Source organism: Sus scrofa, chromosome 9, assembly GCF_000003025.6.
Source record: "Sus scrofa isolate TJ Tabasco breed Duroc chromosome 9, Sscrofa11.1, whole genome shotgun sequence".
Lineage (NCBI taxonomy): Eukaryota > Metazoa > Chordata > Mammalia > Artiodactyla > Suidae > Sus > Sus scrofa.
In genome coordinates, this window is record NC_010451.4 from 113,769,964 (window position 1) to 113,788,842 (window position 18,879).

At 49.9% G+C, this 18,879-nt stretch overlaps 2 protein-coding genes across 21 annotated transcripts in view; one reads left to right on the forward strand and one right to left on the reverse strand.

The window, feature by feature from the left end:
• The window catches only part of PPFIA4 (PTPRF interacting protein alpha 4), a 49,916-nt gene extending 42,107 nt beyond the window's left edge, over window positions 1–7,809 (forward strand). For 9 of the 20 annotated variants that reach the window (XM_021063604.1, XM_021063613.1, XM_021063608.1 and 6 more), the window contains 4 exons: window positions 667–735; window positions 4,668–4,845; window positions 5,104–5,209; window positions 5,473–7,809. In XM_021063604.1, coding sequence (XP_020919263.1) covers window positions 667–735; window positions 4,668–4,845; window positions 5,104–5,162 — 306 coding nt within the window. In that variant the 3' untranslated portion in view covers window positions 5,163–5,209; window positions 5,473–7,809. The remainder of the gene's footprint in view (window positions 1–666; window positions 736–4,667; window positions 4,846–5,103; window positions 5,210–5,472) is intronic. The other 11 variants (XM_021063614.1, XM_021063607.1, XM_021063610.1 and 8 more) reach the window with 3 other exon arrangements.
• On the reverse strand, window positions 13,270–15,349 carry MYOG (myogenin). The gene is given in 3 exon segments (NM_001012406.1): window positions 13,270–13,391; window positions 14,011–14,092; window positions 14,879–15,349. Coding segments are annotated over 3 exon segments (675 nt in total).

Consider the following 18,879-nt stretch of genomic DNA (forward strand, 5'->3'; position numbering starts at 1 on the left):
CTGTTGCCTTCTAATCTTATTTTTCTGACCCATTTGTTTAGCTTAGCTTCTAGGGGAAGTAGGATCTGACCCAGAATGGAATTTTTCATTATCATGGTTAAAACTATCTGGTGTTAAATTTAAAAACATTCTTGTTCCTGACATTTCTCAAATCTCCTAATGAGTTAAATTACTGGGGGAGCCTAGGGACCCCACTCAGCCTAAAGGCCACCAATATCCATGACTGAGGTGTCTTCCTAAGTAAAATTTTTGATAAGGAACCTTATAAAATACATTTATTTAATCTAAATAAATTAAATCTTCACTATCCATGGTCTACATGCTTATTTACTCCTCTAGAGAGGTAGTATGGCGTGATTCTTCCTGATAGACAAACTGGAGCTTTCTCCCCCAGTAGGTGAAGCCTGTCCATCCATGTGTTCTGTGGTCCTGCTTTTAAAAAAAAAAAATTACAGTTTTCTAAGTTGCTCCATATGAAAAAAATCTTTAAGGTTTACATTTAGATTTCTAAGAGAACACTGAGATTAAATTGAAGGAGTAGCATCAGGGCTAGTGGGTTAAATGCACTGAAAAACCTATCTCTGCCCTTAGGCCCCTAGGAAATAGGTGAAAGATGGCATTAGAGGTCATTAATCATAGCCCCCTCCCTCATCCTGTGTGTTCCAGGCACGCCAGGTGATGGAGAGAGAGTTCAACAACCTGTTGGCCTTGGGCACAGACCGGAAGCTGGATGATGTGAGTACCTGGCTGTGAATTAGGGGCGTGGCGATTTGAGTTCATGAGCTCTGCTTTCCTTGGGACTGCTGACTGGTAAGGAGGCCTATGGGAGGAGAGCCACAGAGGCTGAGGATGATGTCAGGGGTTCGGGAGACAGGGCCAGGCCTAGAAGTAGGCCTGGCCAAGTCTCTGTTACACTACTTCCTTGTACAAAAGCTGAGGGCTCCTCTCTGTTATACCTCTAGCATCTTCCAGCTCTGTGCCACAAACCTCTTAACCACATGACAAAGAGCTTCCCCCCACCCTCCAAAGCCATCTCTTTGGGATCATACTTTTTCTTTATCTCTTAGACCTCATCTCTTCAGTGCTGTCAGCACAGCATATCTCCACTAATGTGTTTGTTTGGAGGTAGACATTATGCTGAGATCATTAAATGACAGGTTTGCTCCCATGTTCCTCAGTACAGTTTAACATAGCTAAACTCACAGCTCAGGCTTCTGTCATCCCAGCTTTCTCTCTTGTCTTGCCCTTACGTAGACTTTCATGTCAAATTAAGATTTTCCTCTCAGTTCCGTCGTGGCTCAGCAGTAATGAACATGACTAGGATCCATGAGGATGCAGGTTTGATCCGCGGCCTTGCTCACTGGGTTAAGGATCCACATTGCTGTGAGCTGTAGCATAGGTTGCAGGTACAGCTCAGATCCGGCATTGCTGTGGCTGTGATGTAGGCCAGCAGTTGTAGCTCCAATTTGACCCCTAGCCTGGGAATTCCCATATGCCTTGGGGGCAGCCCTAAGAAGCAAAAAAAAAAAAGTTTTTCCTCTCAACCCGCTCCTGATTGCCGGAGAAACAATCTCTTCCACTGGGTTTCCTCCAGCATCCCCCATGAGTTTGGGTTGGACTTCGTCTGGGAAGACTCTGAAGTTCTAGCCGTGCTGCTCCCATTAGAGATGCCTACTAAAACAGAACATGTTTCCTGAAGACAAAGCCCCCTCCTTGGCCCTTGCCTCCTCCGTCCTCACTTTCCTATCACCAGCCTTGCCTGTCCTTCCTTTCAGATCTGCCTTAACTCCCAAACAAGTTTTTTGTTTTGTTTTTGCTTTTTAGGGCTGCCCCTGCAGCATATGGAAATTCCCAGGCTAAGGGTCGAATCGGAGCTGCAGCTGCCAGCCTATGCCACAGCCATTGCAACACTGGATCCAAGCCACATCTTCGACCTACACCACAGCTCATGCCAGATCCCTGACCCAGTGAGCAAGGCCAGGGATCAAACCCGCATCCTCATGGGTCCTAGTCAGATTCATTTCTGCTACATCACAATGGGAAGTCCCCAAACAATTTTAAAAAGAGCCCAGACTGTTTATTTTTAGCTTCTCCATCTTCAGTCAGATTTGTTTCTGACCCCCGATTTCTGTACAGCTTCCTTGTCTTTGTACCCCTGCCCCTACCAATGGCTCTATTTAGACTTCTGGGCCTCCTCATGGCACACCATTAGTATTACTTATCAATTAGTCTCTTCTTAGTTGGGTTTAACAGGGCTAAAACCCACCTTTGTGGAATGACTACTCTGCCTCAGTAGATAGTACACACTAAGGAACACACAGAGTTTGTTTTCTTAAAGAAGTACCTTGAAATTTGGAGTGTGTTTTTCACACATATACATATATGACATACATATCACACACACACATATTACATTAATGTGTGTATGTGCACATGAATGTTCCAGTCAATGAGATAAACTGCCAGATCCACCAGATGTCCCCACTCAGATATCTGAATCTTCCCAGTGCCCCTATAAATTCCCCACACACCTAGGATCTTAGCTTTCTTTGATATAGCTTTCCCATCTATCTTTGAATGGTGCTTTCTAACTTAGAAAACTCTTTATTCCATAAATCCTTACAAAAATATTCATTGAATGCCTGCTCTGGGCCAGGCATGGGGGTACAGTGATAACAGACGCTTACTCTATGCTAACAATCATCATGTGATGATTATTATCCCATCCTACAGATGAATTGAAGTTCAAAGAGGTAACTTAGCTGCTGTTACAGGCTGATATGTGGCAGAGCAAGACTGAAGCAAAAGTGTATCTGATTTCTGTGTTCTTTCCTTACATCCTGCTGCCTCTTAAAAGTGGAGCTAGCTGGCCTATCAGGCTTCAGACCCTGGGGTGGAGTTATTGAGTAGGTGATATCTTTGCAACACAGTGGGCTTTCTGGGATGCAGCTGGGTGTGGGGCTGGAGAGGACTGATTCTTTAAAAGGAAGCTTAAAGTAAAAGTCCAGGTCCTAGGAATAAGATGAGATCTGGGGGAGGGAGTGGTCCAAGAGACTGCCTCCTGTCCAGCCATCTAGCACATCATTGAGCTGTGTCTTGCAGCTGTTTCCTTTGCCAGTTCTGGGTCTCAGTTTCCCCTCTGAAGCTTCAAGGTCTTGGAGAGCTATATCCAGTTCTCCCCTACATGGATAGCAGGACTCAAGGGACTGAGGAGATGAGGACCAGAAAGAACATCTGAGTCTTAGGGGACAGGGTAGGAAAACAGAAATGAGTCCTTAGGGTTGGCTGAAGGTGGAAATAGAGAGGAAGGGGAGGGGAAGAACAGAAGAGAAAGGTCTCTGGACTAAGTATAGGATCATGGGGAAGACAGAAATGATGAGGAAAGTTCCTGATAAAAATCAAGGATGGAATGCCTGCATAGGGAATCAGCTGTCATCCATTCATTTAACAAATATTTGTTGATTGCTTGCAGGTGTTCTCAGGTGCTACTCAGGGGCTGGGGATATATTGGTTGGAACAAAAAATATCATGATCTCTGTCTCATGAAGCACAGAATTTGAGGACAGTGGGTGAGGGGAGAGGGAGGAAGAGAAAGAAAGAAACTGATGAAGCAAGCTCATAAGTACATGTAAAAATGCTGTGATGAATTCTATAACAGAGATACATGGTGCTAAGAACTGATGAGCATCTGACCTACTCAGGGCACAAGCAACAACCCTAATGGGGCTGGGAGGGGTTGTGTGGTGAGAAGTGATGAGTTGATGTCTCTTGTTACTGCTGAGAGCATCCACCTGCATCAGTTCTGACAGCCCAAGGGTGGAGGGGGATTAGGCATGGCTGCCAAGCAGGGTGGATATGGGCTCTGAAGGGTAGGGTGGGAGGCCTGTGTAGTGGGACATCCTTCAGGGTTATGCCTCTGGGTGCCTGTTGGCAGAGATGGTTATATTGGAGACTTGGCTGGCAGGGGTGAGGGGGCAGATGGCAGGGGGCTTGCCACTATTTCCTCTGGAGAAGTCTGCCTCAGATTGACTATCTGCCAGACCCATCACTGTCAGTGTTCTCACCTGATCCTGTTATAGGCAGCCTGAGAAATAGGTGGGGCAGGTGTTATTCCTACTTTGCATTTACAGATAAGGAAAACTGAAGCTCAGAGGTGGGTCTTAACTTGCTCAGGGTCACATAGCTAGTAAAATGGAAGCCAGGTCTCCTGACCCAGCACTCTTTCAGCACACTGGGGCTGCAGCCATACTGAGGCCCAAAAGGGCAGGAACGAGTGAATGGAGGCTGGCTGGTGACTATCTCCCATGGATGAGGCTGAAAAGAGGAATACTTTAAAGGTCAACGGGCAACCCAAGCCCAGTTTAAAAACTGGGGCGGTTGGGGAAATCGAGTTCACCTGCAGGATGCCATATCCAAGCAGCGGGGACCTCGCCTCACCAAGAGACAGGAAACCTAACAGTCGCAGGGGCCCCTCAGAGCAATCCACTTCGCCCCATCCATTTTACGCAGGGAAAAGCTGAGGACCAAAAAGGGGAACGTAGTCTTGTTCCCTTCTTTCCAGAGGGAATGGTACCCCTAGAACCAGCCATTGACTGCCCTCCCCCAGCAGGGAGAGAGGGTGGCAGTTCCAATCTGGCCCTGGGCCTCTGAGTGTCCCTCTGGCACAGGGGGAGGACAAGGTGTTCCGCCGCGCGCCCTCCTGGAGGAAACGCTTCCGGCCGCGGGACCACCACAGCGGCGGAATGCTCGGCGGCTCGGCGGAGACGCTCCCGGCAGGCTTCCGCGTGTCCACCCTGGGGTCCATGCAGCCCCCACCAGCCCCGCCCAAGAAGACCATGCCTGAAGGTAAGGGGCAGGCTGGCTGGGCTTCGCCGCGGCCCTGCAGGGCCTGGGCTATTATGTCCCGGCAGCCGGGTGCCTGGGCCCGCGGAGCGGGGTGGGCGCTGGCGCTCAGGCGAGGCCGAGGAGGGGCGCGCAGCTCCCCAGGCGACGCTGCACTAACGGCTGCTGCAGGCGGGCGCGGCCGGGCAGGCCCCACGGGCGACCGTATGCGCGCACTAACCCGCCGCTCTGTGTTCTCCCGTGGCTGCCGAAACCTCCCAGCCGGGACGGCGGGGGCGCAGAGACTGGAGACCTCCACGGTTCGGACCTACTCCTGCTGACCCCGCCTCCCGCCCCGGGTCTGACGGGAGAGTGCCCGTGGCTCGGGGTAAGTGGGCCAGGCCCCCGGGCGCGGGCGCTCTGCGTCCGGCCCTCCGCCGGATCACGACCTCTCTGCACCTGCCCACGGCCGGCCGGCCATTTGCCGCTCCAGGCCTGCTCGTGAGCACTGCCCGGCTGGCACTTCCTTCCTGCTTTCTCTGGCCCTGGGCGCTTCGTGCTTGCAAGCATGCTGCAGATACCTTGCAACCGTTTCCCAGGTACTCCCAACTCACCACGCAATGCCTGTCTCTGTCTTTCTCTCTCTCTCAGCTCACTCCCATTATCTCTACGGACACATGCTCTCCGCCTTCCGGGATTAGGCACAGCCCCCAAGGCCGGCTTTCTCCTGCTTGGTTTCACAGGCTCGGATAGCCCTGACCCCTCCTGCTCGGTTCCCTTACTCCCAGGGCTCCTAGTCTCATCCGTGACTTTCCAGTGCCCAGAATATAAGAATATACACGTCTACCCCCTCGGCATCCCACTATCCAAAGTCCAACGTGTGTCCCTTGTCAGGCTCTTTGGGATATGGCTACATCTCCTAGTGCCGTGGAGGCAACCAGGTTGTCCATGCTTGTGGGTCTGCTGGGGAGAGAGGAAGGCAGCCCAAGATGGATGGACTCCACCCTGCCTCTTCCGCATCTAGCTGGTTTGGAATGCAACCTCCAACAGAGACCAGGACAGGGCATCTAGGGCTGGGGGTGGCCCTTCCCAGAAAGGGGCACTTTGGGCTTCCTTGTTTGGGTTATTTGGTCTCTGCCCTAGTCTGGAGCCCAGAAACAAGAGGTTTCTGTCTACTTCTGGGTTGGACTAGATGGTCTACATCTGATTTTGGCACCCTCACCCTGCCTCCCCCACCTCATCTGCACAGCTGCACTGCAGCTCCTGCTTCACCTTCAGGACCTCCTTAGGGCCTGGGAAGGGCTGCGGAGGGTTCCATTCTTCCTGAGGATGATGAGGCTGGGAAAAGTGAAGGCTAAGGTGGAGACTCCAGGCTCTGGTTTAAGTTGAATCCCAAACACCTAGCCTAAGGATGGGGGAACTTTCAGCCCTCCTGCCCAGTGAGAGGTGCAGGCTAGGTCAGCTGGAGGAAGAGCCAATGGCCTGTGGTAGCTTTAAGACCAGATGGCAGTGGGAATGCCTCCTGCACCAACCATGTGGTGGAGCTGCTGCTGGGCTCAGGGGAGGGGAGGGATTGTGTGGATGTCTTGGCTCTGGGGCAGAACAGAGCTAACCATGCACTGGCAGCTATGCTCCCAACGTCCCTTCCCTTGCTGTCCCTCTCGGCCCCACTTCTTTGATGATCCCAGCCCCATAAGAATACACTTAATGGGTGGATTGAATATACACTGTCTTTAAAATCTGATAATCTGGGGCTTCCTTCCCCTCATCTCCTTGGAAGAAAATAAAGCTTCCTCTTTAGTGAATCATGTCCAAGGTCCAGGAAATCCAGTGTTGGTGAAGGCTGTCATTCTCCTGCATATCTGCAAGCCACCACCCCTTGTATAGGGCTCTTTTGTTGTGCAGGGACTGCCTCCTCCAGAAATTCCTGAGACCTGCCTAGTTTTAGTTGCTTTCCCCAGCAGCGTGGCAGCATCCGTGGCTGAGGGATACAGGTTGTGGTTTGGTTGAAATGTCATTTCCAAGAAATCTCTCCTTTTCTCCCATTTACTCATCCTGCTAAGGTGTCTGAAAGTATATGGGACCCCAGTTCAGTGTGAGTTTATGGAACCCAGGGCTTCATCCAAGTGAGAGAAGAGGAGAAGTATTTAGAGCATGTTTCTTGGAGAGGGGCCAGTGCAGTGCCACCTTGCAGGTTTGCAGGCTGATGACTTGGGTTCCGAGCAGGAGCTTGGCTAGCAGGTGGGATGATGGGTTGGAAGCACCCTGTCCGGAAGGAGTAATGGAGCCTGGGGCAGTGCCAGGCTTACAGCCTCCTGCTGCTTTGCAGTAGAGGAGAGGTCCACCAGTGGTGGGGCTGGATAGGTTCCCATAGGTGTGGGCAAGGCATCCACCTGCCCTTGCTCTCCCTCATTGTTCCCTGTCCTCCCTGTCAGGATGCTGGGAAAGGAGCTGGAGGAGTTTTTGAGCAGCAAATGAGTGGGATGGAGAGAAAGAGCACCTGTCCGTGGGTAATGGATGTTAAGATTATGGAAAAACCCCAGATTTCTAAGATTAGTGAAGTTGGAGACCACAGGGCCATCTGACTCCTTCAGGGAACTCTGATGGGCTAGCCTATGGGAAGTTCAGCCCTAGCCTCTCCTCTACAACGTAGCCCTCTCATGGTTGGTCACATCATAAGGCATCAGCCAGGAGAACCAAGGTCTCTCAGGGCATCTTGGAATATATTGCAGGGAGGTGACGAAGAAGAGGAACTTCTGCATACATGATAGAAGGCTCTCGTCTTGGCGTACCTCTTGTCTCACAATCAATGTACTTTTTATTTGGAGAGTCACCGGTGACCTGCCTCACCAGCCTCCTGTATCTAGTCAGGTCCCTTCTCAGTACTGTACTGGTTCAGTGCATCAGGAATGGGTGTGTGGGTGTGTATGAGTGTGAGTGTGGGTATGTACATACCAATAAACAACCTGGTTTTGAGACAGCATACAAGTGGCTTTGGTCTTTTTTTTTTTTTTAACTCTGAGCTCACTTGACACGTCTAGCCTATTCTACAGTCCTGAGGCCTGCTGTATTCTGGAGAGTAAATATCGGCGTTTTTAAAACTTGTAGTCAATAACCTTCGGTTTACTCATATAACCATGGGATTGATATGTTACTATTTGGGTCACTTGTGCCAAGTGAGTAAAGGAAAAGGAGTGAGAAGCCCTGACTCCTGGACTTGATTTATTTCCTCTTCTTCCTCTTGTCTGCTTTTACTCTCCTCATAGCCTTTCATACTGATGCCAGAGTTACTGCTCCTGAAATCCTCTCTGGTCATATCGCTCTTCTAGTCACACTTCTAGCAGCTTTCCTCCACCTCTAGATCCAAGGTCCAACTCCTCAGTGGGTCATAGGAGGCCATCAAGACTAGCTCCAGTGCCCCCTCCTTCTCCCACCAGTCTCAGGTCCACCTGACTCATGTTGTGTCTGCCCAGCCTCATCACCAGAAGGCAGCACAAGTCCTTCTTTCCTGCATCTGCAGCTGTGGGCTTTCCAGACCCACAGCATCAGCTAGGAGGCATTGCCTGCCTCTCCACCACGAATTTGATCACCAGAAACCCTTTGTACCCCTGGAACCCTGTGTACACTGTGATGCTGCCTGGCCGTTGTCCTTTCCTTGTCTGTTTCCCCTTGGGCTGTGAGGAAGCTCCTTTAGGTCAGTCTCATTGGCCTCTGTGTCCCTAGATGTATATACTTGAATGAGCCAACCTTACCTCAGAGGGTTTTTATAAGGATTATTATTAAGCTAAAAATTATGGAAAACTATTGTGTCAGACACTGTGCTAAGGATGCTAAATGTATTAGCTCATTAAATCCTCACAACCTTGTGGTATATTCTCATCACAATCTTACAGAGCCGGAAATTGTAACGCTGAGATCCATGCAGCTGGTAAGATATAGATGCACCTTGTCCTTAACGATAAGTTTGCTAAAAGTTCTGGCCCAGTGCCAGGAGTGCTTACTGGCTTGTCTTTTAAGTGAGCTCAAGCCTCTGCCCCAAGGCTAAGTCTCCCCCAGCACCCTTTCTCAAACTAAGTCTTACCTCTGCACTCCTCATGCAATACTTGGCTACTGTGGTCCGCACGGAGCCTCATTTCTTCTGTTCACCTGAAAGGTGAACTCCCTGCGGGCAGTCTAATACATCATACATCCTTATATCCTCTCCAAGGCTACCTGTCCCAAACACTGATGATACAGGATGGCAGCAAGACAAGGCAATCTGGGACCTAGGGAGGGCAAACAGGCAAGGGAAGGTGCTGACCTAGTGCCTCCAAAGGTCGAGTTGACCAGCTGGCTACAGGAGAGAGATCTGAAGGGATCCAGGAAAACTTCAGTTTCCTGGGGTGTTGCCATTGTCTAGGGTGGGGAATGTAGATGGAACAGGCCTGTGTGGAAATGTGAGCTTGATCTTGGACATGCTGCGTTTGAGATGAGACCTCACTGTCATGTTTCTGTCAGCATTTGTAGAAAAGAAAAAAGACTCTAGGTTTCTTTCCTAGAACACCTTTCTTTGCCGCCCATATAAATGTTCCCAGCAGAGTGAGAGAATCCGGATCTGGTGGTCGCCTATGGCTGAGGGGTGAGACACAACCAGAATTACCGTGGGGTTTGGGGTTCCCATGTGGACCTTAGTGGTGCCTCCTTAGCCAAGACCCTGGGCCAGCTGCAGCCTTCAGTTCTTCCTGAGTTTTAGCTCACTTCTAGGCCTAGAGCCCAGACCAAGGGACATGACATGCTGGGGGTAGCTCTTATCCATAAAACATACCTGAGCCAAGGGGCCTCTTTTCTCACCGTCCATTGTACCCCCATTACCTCTCTCTCCAGTCGGTCCAACCACGTACTACACCTGCAGCACTTTAAAAGGTTTTCCAGTCTGCCAAATAGATTACTTCAAGAAGTTAGATGCCTAAGAATGTTTATGGGAGTGCAGCAAATAGTACTTTAAGCTTTCTGCAATTCACACTAATTATCTAAACACTCCAATAAGTTCCTGTTTACGCACTGACAATTGGTATGTCAATTTCAAATAATTCCTTTCTGTTCTAGAAGACTCTCTAAAGTACATTATTAGGCAATATTTGATTAACCTGTTTTGATTTATTTAAGTGCCTTCCAAGGAGACCAAATTTAAGCTTATTTTCCTAAAGAACTCTCACTCATAACTCATTCATTGGAGTCTTTAATTCAGTTGTGAAGGTTAAGCATTTGTTAATTTAAGAAAGTCCCTATGCTTTGATGACAAGTGTTTATTTGTGAATATAGTCAGGCTGGGCGTCAGTTTGGCAAAGTTTGCCATTTCATATACGTGCAGTTCTAGCAAATTGTTTCTTCCTAGCAGGAAGCTTAAGGATGTAAAGACTCTAAAGAATAAATAAGTAGACAGTGACTAGTCAGGAACAAAGCCATTGCTGAGAGCTTCATTCATAATAGATTATGAACCTCGGGTTCCAATTGACATAACTGAAGAGGAATAAACAAAAAATATATCCAGCAACCCTAGAGCCTGTCAGGTTCCTTAAAAGAGAGGAGTGCCTTTCTTGGCCAGCCCAATTCCCCCAGTGAGGAGGGCAATTGAAGGCAAAGGACTGTATCCACCTTAAGAGCTTGGGAGGTGCCAGGAGCAGAGGAAATGAACCTGAGGGGAGAATACGCCCCCCCCCACCCCCGAATGGGTAGTTCATTATTTTGGGTGGATAATAAGGGAGTGAATGTAGATTTTTGAGAGCCAAGACTTTGCACCTACATATGTTGCCCTCCTCATCTCCAAGGGCAGTGAGCCAGGGAGAGCTAAGAGTACCCCTCTTGGAGCTTAGGTGTTCCTCCATTGCCCTTCCAAGAAGGTAAGACTGTGTCAACTGAAGAAAAATGCACTGCGTATAAGTCATGAGAGATGTTCTTCTTGGGGACCTTATGGAGAACTATAGCCAAGGAGAGAATCTCTCAGCTCTGAAGAGGTAAGGGAGGAGCCAGATCATATGGGAATTTTTGTTGAAAAACAAACAAAACAAAAAAAACCATGTAGTCAAACATCAAAGATTACTGCTAATCACAAAAAAACAGGCATGGTTTTAGTGCTTTTCTATGTATGGGAAGATGCAAGAGTCTGGGCTCGTTGAAATGGCTTAATTGAAACTTAGATATGCACCTTAACAATCTAGTGTCAGTATCTGAAATACATAATGCTTCCTGTTTTTCTCCAGTCTGGATTCCCTTCAGGGGCGCATCTTTCTACCACAGTGGCTGATGGTTTGATGATAGGCAACATTTGTCATTTACTGAAATGGCAGGTAACATGTCCTGTTCACAGCTGTAAACAGTGACATAAACCCAAGAAGAAAATCTCATAAACAGGGACAGATTAGGCCAGTTTATGATTCCAGTAGTCCCAGCCCTGACTGGTGGTTTGGGACAAACCAGCCCTGGGAGGACCCGTCCTTCTGCACCCCCATATGAGTCCTTTGAGCCTACTCTGAGGCTTCCTTCTCCTTTTGCTTCTCTTTTTGCTCCAGAGTTTCTGGAAAAATTCGGAGCAGTGTGTCCACTCCTGTCTCCAGGAGCAAGTCTGTAGGGCAGGTGTGGTAGGAACGGCCCAGCTGAGCCCAGAGCAGGTGCAGAATAGGCACCAGAGCCTGGCTGGTAAAACTGGGTTAAGTCTGTTGGAAAGGGCCCTCAAGAATTGAATGGAGGATGAAATGTACCATACTCTGAATCTCCTGACTTCTGTAATGATTCTGAAATTTGCAATTTGCAACAAGTCAAACACACTTAGCTTGAAGCAGTTGGAATCCATAAAGTTTTTAGTCCATTCAAATTCTATCTAGCTCCTGGTGCCTCTGCAGTTAATATTATGGAATGTCTCTCCAAATTCTCTGTGTTCCGTTCACACACCAATTTCTCCCCCTTGGGAAGCCAGCCTTTGGAAAATAGCATCCCATGTAAAGAGAGTCCCAGCTTAGTTTCCCTTGATTGTTCTTTGTAAGCCCCTTCCCTTACCCCCAGCAGAATTGTCTTCATCCTCTGAGCTGTAGACAGGGATAGAATCCCCTGCAGCCTGGAGGAATGGAAGGGTGTGGTGAGGGGACATGCTAGTTGGCCTGCAAGAAAGTGACAGTGTCTGACCCCAATCACCCTGATTTAATCACTCCTCCACTTCCTCACAGGGCCTCCAGTAATGGCACAGGCAACCAGAGGAGAGGCAGGGATTAGAGAGAGGAAACCCACAAATTCCAGCTCTATACCCCATCTGCTGGCTGTGGGCTGAGTGCTAGTCATTTGAGCATGCTCAGTTAATTGAAAGGGAGTGGTCCTATTGGGATTATAAAATGGAATGCGGTAGACTGTGAACAGTGTCTATGAATTAGAGTGCAACAGAATGTTCAGTGGTGTTTCCTGCATGTCCCACAAGGATTTCTGTAGAATCTTGTCTTCGCTCAGCCAATGGACCAAACCTGGTTCCTTTCATAGTGATAAAAAGAGCAGGGGCCCCAGCACCTAGTGACTACCAGCATTACGGTGCCTCTGATGCTTTTGGAGTCCCATCTGCCCCACAAGCCCTGCCCCTTGGATGGGTCTGGACCACTTAGGTGGAAGAGCCTATAGCAGCAGTCATCTCCTCCCTCTATATCATTACAGACACTCCTCTAGCACCCAGTCTTTATTCATTTTTTAAAAAAGAAATCCAAATAAGTTAGCAAAAAATATATAAAACAATGGCAAAACCACACGATGCTTAGTTAACAAATCACCCCAGGAGCCCCTGCCCCCCACCCCACCCCCACCCCCCCGCCTGTCCCTGGCAACTTCAGCACAAGAGAACTTGGTCAGATGGCAGCTTTACAAACAACACACAAAACAAAACATAAAACCACTGGAAGTTTCCCAATATTCACTGCAAAAGCTTGGCCCCCCAGGGACTTGGGAATAGAGGATTGTTCCTCTCCTTTTCTTCTCTCAATTCAGGGCAGGCCCAGCCTAGCCACTGGCTTAGGAAGAGACACGAACAGGAGATGTGCATAGCTTGTCCAGGTCAAGACACTCTTCGTCTCTCAAACTGTTTCTTTTTAGGGGGTGGAATTGAAGGCTGCATTATGATCAAAGGGAAGCTCCTGAGTTTGTCCCCTGAGCCAGGGGGCTTACGCAAGGGGGCACTCTGGTCCCCTGTTTTATCCCCTTGGAAACAGAACTGCTTTCTGCTCTAAGGAGTCAGATAAATGAGAGCATCCATTCCCTCTCTGGGTGGTGGGCTAACCTTATATGGATGAGGAGGGGGTTAGTCTGGCATTTGGCAACCCCAGGGCTGGCTTCCTGGCAGCAGGACAACTGGCTTAGGAGAGCCCTGCTGCAGAAGTGGTGCCGTCTGTGGCCAGCCTTGGGGGGGGCTCTCACGCACACCCATCCTGGCAGACAGTCTCAGTTGGGCATGGTTTCATCTGGGAAGGCCACAGCCACATCCTCCACTGTGATGCTGTCCACGATGGAGGTGAGGGAGTGCAGATTGTGGGCATCTGTAGGGTCAGCTGTGAGCAGATGATCTGTAAGGAGAAGGTAGAAAGATGTTACCTGGGTAATGAAAGGGTCTCAAGACTCAAGGCAGAGGCTGAGCTCTTTGAAGTGGCACAGGTTTTCCAGGACAGATGGGTGAGAAAAGCTCAGAGTCCTTTTCCCGGCCCCATGCTTTTCCCGATGCTATATGCACGTGATTGTGTGTGTGTGAGAGAGAGAGAGAATGCAAGTATGTCCTCTCGGAAATCCCCTGCTGGGGTTAGAATTTGGAAGCAGCTATTCCTAGGTGGAGCCAGAGTGGTGTATCCTGGGAAACCGGAACTGCCCTTTGCGGTACCAGTTTTGCAGCCCTGACTCAGCAATTCCCAGGGACCCCCTGGGCAGGGACATTATCCTCTCCGTGGGGAAGGTCAGCCATCAGGCACCAACTGGGGAGCTGCAGGAGACCTAGACTACTCCTTAGCTGGTCAAGGCTTCAGGGAGGCACCGGGCCTCCTAGCTCACTGTTTGTGGCCCAGGGTTCAAGAGGTCCCTAGAGAGGCCAAGGGAAGAGGACTGGAGCAGGGTGTAAGGTAAGAGGGGAGAACTGGACCTACAGATAGACTGTGGGACTTGAGTCAAGGTAACCAGGGTCCTGGCCTCACTTACCCCCTGGGTTGGGGCCGAACTCCAGTGCACTGCCCCATTCTGGACTGCAGGAGGCGCTGTGGGAACTGCATTCACTGGGCACCTGCAAGATAGGGTGAAGGCCCAAGGTCAGGGCTCCGCTGTTCTTAGCAGTGTCTCTTTGTCTCGTTCCAATGGGCAGAAGCACCTGTGGTGGGGTTGGAAGGTGGACCACAGTCTGAACCATCCAGTCCAGCCCACCTCCTATTCCAGAATCTTCAAAATCAGCTCCTTTCAATGCCTCTGTCAGGCCACAGAACCCCTGCTTCAAGGCCTTTCCTAGCATCCATTCTGGGTGGCAATTCTGTCCTCACAGGACACTCAGCTTAAGGGGGTCTGTGGTTTCCTGACCCTGGGATAAGGAGGCAGAATGAAGGAGGCAGAATGTCCAGCCAAACCAGGGCCACTTTTGTGCAGGTGTCATGCGAGAGACTGGGTGGGTTTTCTTTCTGTCAGCCATACCCAAGATGGGGTCGGGTGAGGGGAAAAGCAGTCTTCTCAGGGACATTTGGCCTTGCCTTTTAGGCCCTGTCCCCAGACACGGGGGTGAATCTTCTCCCTCATCCAGCTCCATCTGGACTTGCTCCTGGATCCTTCCTTCGGTCCTGTGCCACCCACCCCCTCCACACGCTTCTCCCCACTGCCTTCATCTTATCTGAAAAGGACACGGTGACGCAGGAGGTCAGCTGGGCAGCCCCGCTCTAACAAAGGCAGGCACCTTGAAGCCTTCTCAGACCCTGCCTGGCTCCTGTTCATCCATCTGACCGAGCCCCACCATGGGGTCCCCGAGGCTGTCTGGGTGCCTCCTGTGCCCCCGCCCCCAGGGCAGGGGGGTGGGACAGCCACTTACCCCTGGCTGCGGCCCGCCCCCGCCTCGGTAGCGGAGGTCTCGCTCCTCCTGGTTGAGGGAGCTGAGCAGGGCCTGCAGGCGCTCGATGTACTGGATGGCGCTGCGCAGGATCTCCACCTTGGGCAGCCGCTGGTTGGGGTTGAGCAGGGTGCTCCTCTTCAGGGCCTCAAAGGCCTCATTCACCTTCTTGAGCCTGCGCTTCTCCCTCAGCGTGGCGGCCCGCCGACGGTCCACAGACACGGACTTCCTCTTACACACCTTACATGCCCACGGCAGGCACTGGCCTGGGCAGTGCTCGGGGGTCCCCAGCCCCTTATCTTCCAGGGGCACTCGGGCCTCAGGGCTCAGACTCAGCTCAGTCCGCTCGTAGCCTGGTGGCTCAAAGCCCTGGAGGTGGACGGGCAGGTAGTTTTCCCCGTCATAGAAGTGGGGTTCCTGGTAGAAGTAGGGGGATGTCTCATACAGCTCCATGGGGTCAGAAAAGACTTGTTCCTGCCACCAGCCCCCAAGCTCCTGCAGCCCCTCACGCCAACTGCTGGGTGCCATTTAAACCCTCCCCGCTGGCATGGAACCAGAGATAAATATAGCCAACGCCACAGAAACCTGAGCCCCCCTCTAAGCTGTTGCTGCACATCAAGACGTTTACAGTGGATTAGATGTGATTCCCCTTCCCTCTCCCCCTGCACCCCCCCTCCCCACAGCCAGCCTGCCCCCAGCAGGCTCCTGTGCACGGGTAAGGAGGCCATAGGGTGTAATTTGATTAGTTTTCATTTCTCTGCAGCCCCCATGGGGGCTGGGGAGGTGGGGGAGGACACACATTCTCCTCTCATCTGCTCCTTTCAATTACTCCTAGCTGGGCGGCCTGCCTACTCGCCAGTCCCAAAGAAGCCCAGTGGGGGTGGGGGTGAGGCGGGGGGGAAGAAGGAAGGGGTAGGTGTAGGCTGGAAGGGGCCTGGAGAAGTCAGTTTATGCATCCCCCTGCTTCCTCACAGCACCTTACCCAGACTGTGTCAGTCAGATGAGACTCTCTTAAAAAAAGATCCCCCTCCCAGAGGGTGAGAGTGCTTCAAATTAGAGGCAGGTATTGGTACTCAGTGTCCTGGGTAAGAAGGATTGAAATGTGGGCAAATGAACTCAATTTTGGGGTTTCAGAGCAGCTTTGACATCATGCTCTTAGGTCTCATGTGACTGGGGATAAATTGAGGCAAGAGGAATATTTTGGTTCTGTTTTTCCTTTTTGCCGGAGGTCAGTGGAAGTTTTCTCTCTAATACAGCTGGCCAGGGTCAGAGCAAAGATTAGAATTTACAGTCTGCACATCACCACCTTCCCCACAATGACAAGGTCAAGATCTATTAGGCCCTTTCTCACCCTGAATCATTTGTTTTGTCCTCCTATGTCACCTCTTCAACTTTGTCTCCTACCCCTTTTGAATACTAGGGTTTTCCTGGCTCCTTACTGTGGGTGTGGTGGGAAGGAAAGAAAAGAGAGACCTTCAAACTCCATTTAATATGCCCTCTCCTTACCACTTGGCTTGATTGTTGTGGTCTTCCCACATAAGCCTTCAGTTTTTTGTTTTCGTTTTCTTTTTGGCTGTGCCCCAAGCATGTGGAAGTTCCTGGGCCAGGCACCAAACCCGTGCCACATCAGCAATCTGAGCTGCTGCAGTGATGACTGATCCTAAACCCACTGCGCCACCAGGGAACTCCAAAGCCATTAGTTTTATATATATTGTGCTGAGTTCAAATGTCAGGTGGAGGAGGACTACTTAAACTTTGGGCTTCTCAGTCCATAGTCACCTCTCAGCAGAGACCTTGGAGTCTAAGAGGACAGTGTTCCCAATACAGGAAGGTGAACAAGGATCAGGCAGTGAACAAGGTTCAGTCTTATGGCTGAAGGATTACGGGGATGCCCAAGGCAGGGTCTCTGCCCTTGAGGACCTTACTGTCTAGTAGACCCTGGTGGCCACCCAAAGAAGCCCAACCCCTGATGTGAAGGGAGGCCTTCTGGGTTTTGAACTGCAGTCTGCTCCCTCTAGCTTCTATCCTTTGGTCCCAGTTTTTCCCCCTAGGACCGTTTGGACTAAGTCTGATCCCTTCTCCTGTGACAGATGAGACAGATATTCTAACCAGTGACAAGGACAATAAGAGGAAGAGAGATTGTGCTGGGGATTCAGGGAAGACGTCACAGGGGAGGTAAGATCTGAATGGAGCTTGAAAAACCTGTCTTCCCTTCCTCTCATTGTGCTGAGGAGCCAGGAAAATGCTGGTGTCCTTTCAGGGTAAGGAACAGAGATAAGGAAGGGACAAAACTAGACAATTTTTTTTTTCAAAACCCAAGCATGTCGAGGTGGAGTAGCAAGGTCTGTAATTTGGTTCTTGGCCTTTGAGATGAAAAAAGTGTAATAAAAAGTGGCAGCATGGGGGCTGTAGGCTATAACCTTGCTTTGATCCTGTCTAGATGAACTGAAAAAGAATCTATATTTTTAACGCAAATCCCACCAAGAAAAAAAAAGAAAAGAAAATCCTTACCTCGGTTTACACTCTTGTCCTCTGAGCCCTGAGAGAAACAGTGACAGTGAAATTACTATGGAAAAAAAAGGAGTTCCCATTGTGGCTTAGCAGGTTAAGGACCCACCACTGTGTCTGTGAGGATGCAAGTTTGATCCCTGGCCTCCCTCAGTGGGTTAAGGATCTGGCGTTGCTGCAAGCTATAGCATAGGTTGCAGATGCAGCTTGGACCTGGTGTTGCTATGGCTATGGTATAAGCCAGCAGCTGCAGCTCCAATTCGACCCCTAGCCTAGGACTTCCATATGCTGCAGGTGTGGCCCTATAAAAAAGGAGAAAAAGGAAGAAATTACTATGGAAACCCAGAAATTGTGTTGTTTTGTTCTTTTGGGATCCAGTCTGCCTCACCCTTAAACAATATGTCCACATGCTCTAAAAATGGCAGCAGGAGAACTGGGCTTGTTCTGTGATGATTTCCAGGATCTTACTCTCTCGGTGGGTGTGGATCCGTGTGAATGTAAAATTACAGTGCAGGAGAGAGCTATTTTAATTCAGCAGTAAACATAGGGGCCATGATCAATTACAAATGAGTGGGTTCATCAAATGAGTGTTTAAGTTTATAGAAAATCAAAACCACCAAAGACTAGCATCTCTGTGGAAGGCTTTAAGGAGGAGGAGAGGACTAGGCTGGATCTTGGAGAAAAGAATTTGGATGAGAAGAGGAGAGGGAGCACTGGGTAGCTGGATTTATATGGAGCTCAGGGTTCAGGTAAGTGGGTGATTGGACAAGTTTGTGGAGAGGGGAGGAGGCCCACCTGGCAGCCTGGAGGGTCTTGAAAACTGAGACAAAGAGACTGCATAGAAGACCATGACAGTGATCCAGGAGTGAGGTGCTGAAGGTCTGAACAAGACCCTCAGCCAAGAGGATGGATTCAACTGGGAAAGGATGTGTGTTTCAGCTGGCAAAGGGATGGTACATGTTTACACAAAGGGAATGGTTATTGTATTAATGAACAGGCATGTGGCACAGGGAAACACCCCCAAAATGCTTGTCCTCTTCCTTGCTTTGTCCTTTCCTCACTCCCGGCCTTTCCCTCAGGCTATTTCCCTAGCCATCCCCACTGTCTCCAAGGCACCAGAGCAGCAGGAATGGGGGAGGGAAAACCTGGCCCCACCCCATGTGTGTATTCATTCACTCTTTCATTCAAGGAACATATATTATGCACCTTGTGCTGGGTATCAGAGTCACTGATGTGAATATGACATCATCTTTCCGCTCGCCAGGTATTCGAAGATCAGTGAGGAAGACATTATGCAAAGTGATCTAATCAAGGTAGAAAGTAATAGGTGATAAAAGAGTAGGCTAGGAAAAGAGCAAATATAATCCAGAGAAGGAATTTGTTCATTTACCCCTTTCTCTGCTCAACTCAATTCATTCCAAAGCAAGACTGGACCTTGGCAAGAGCGGCAAATAAGCTCAGCACCTGCCCTCAGG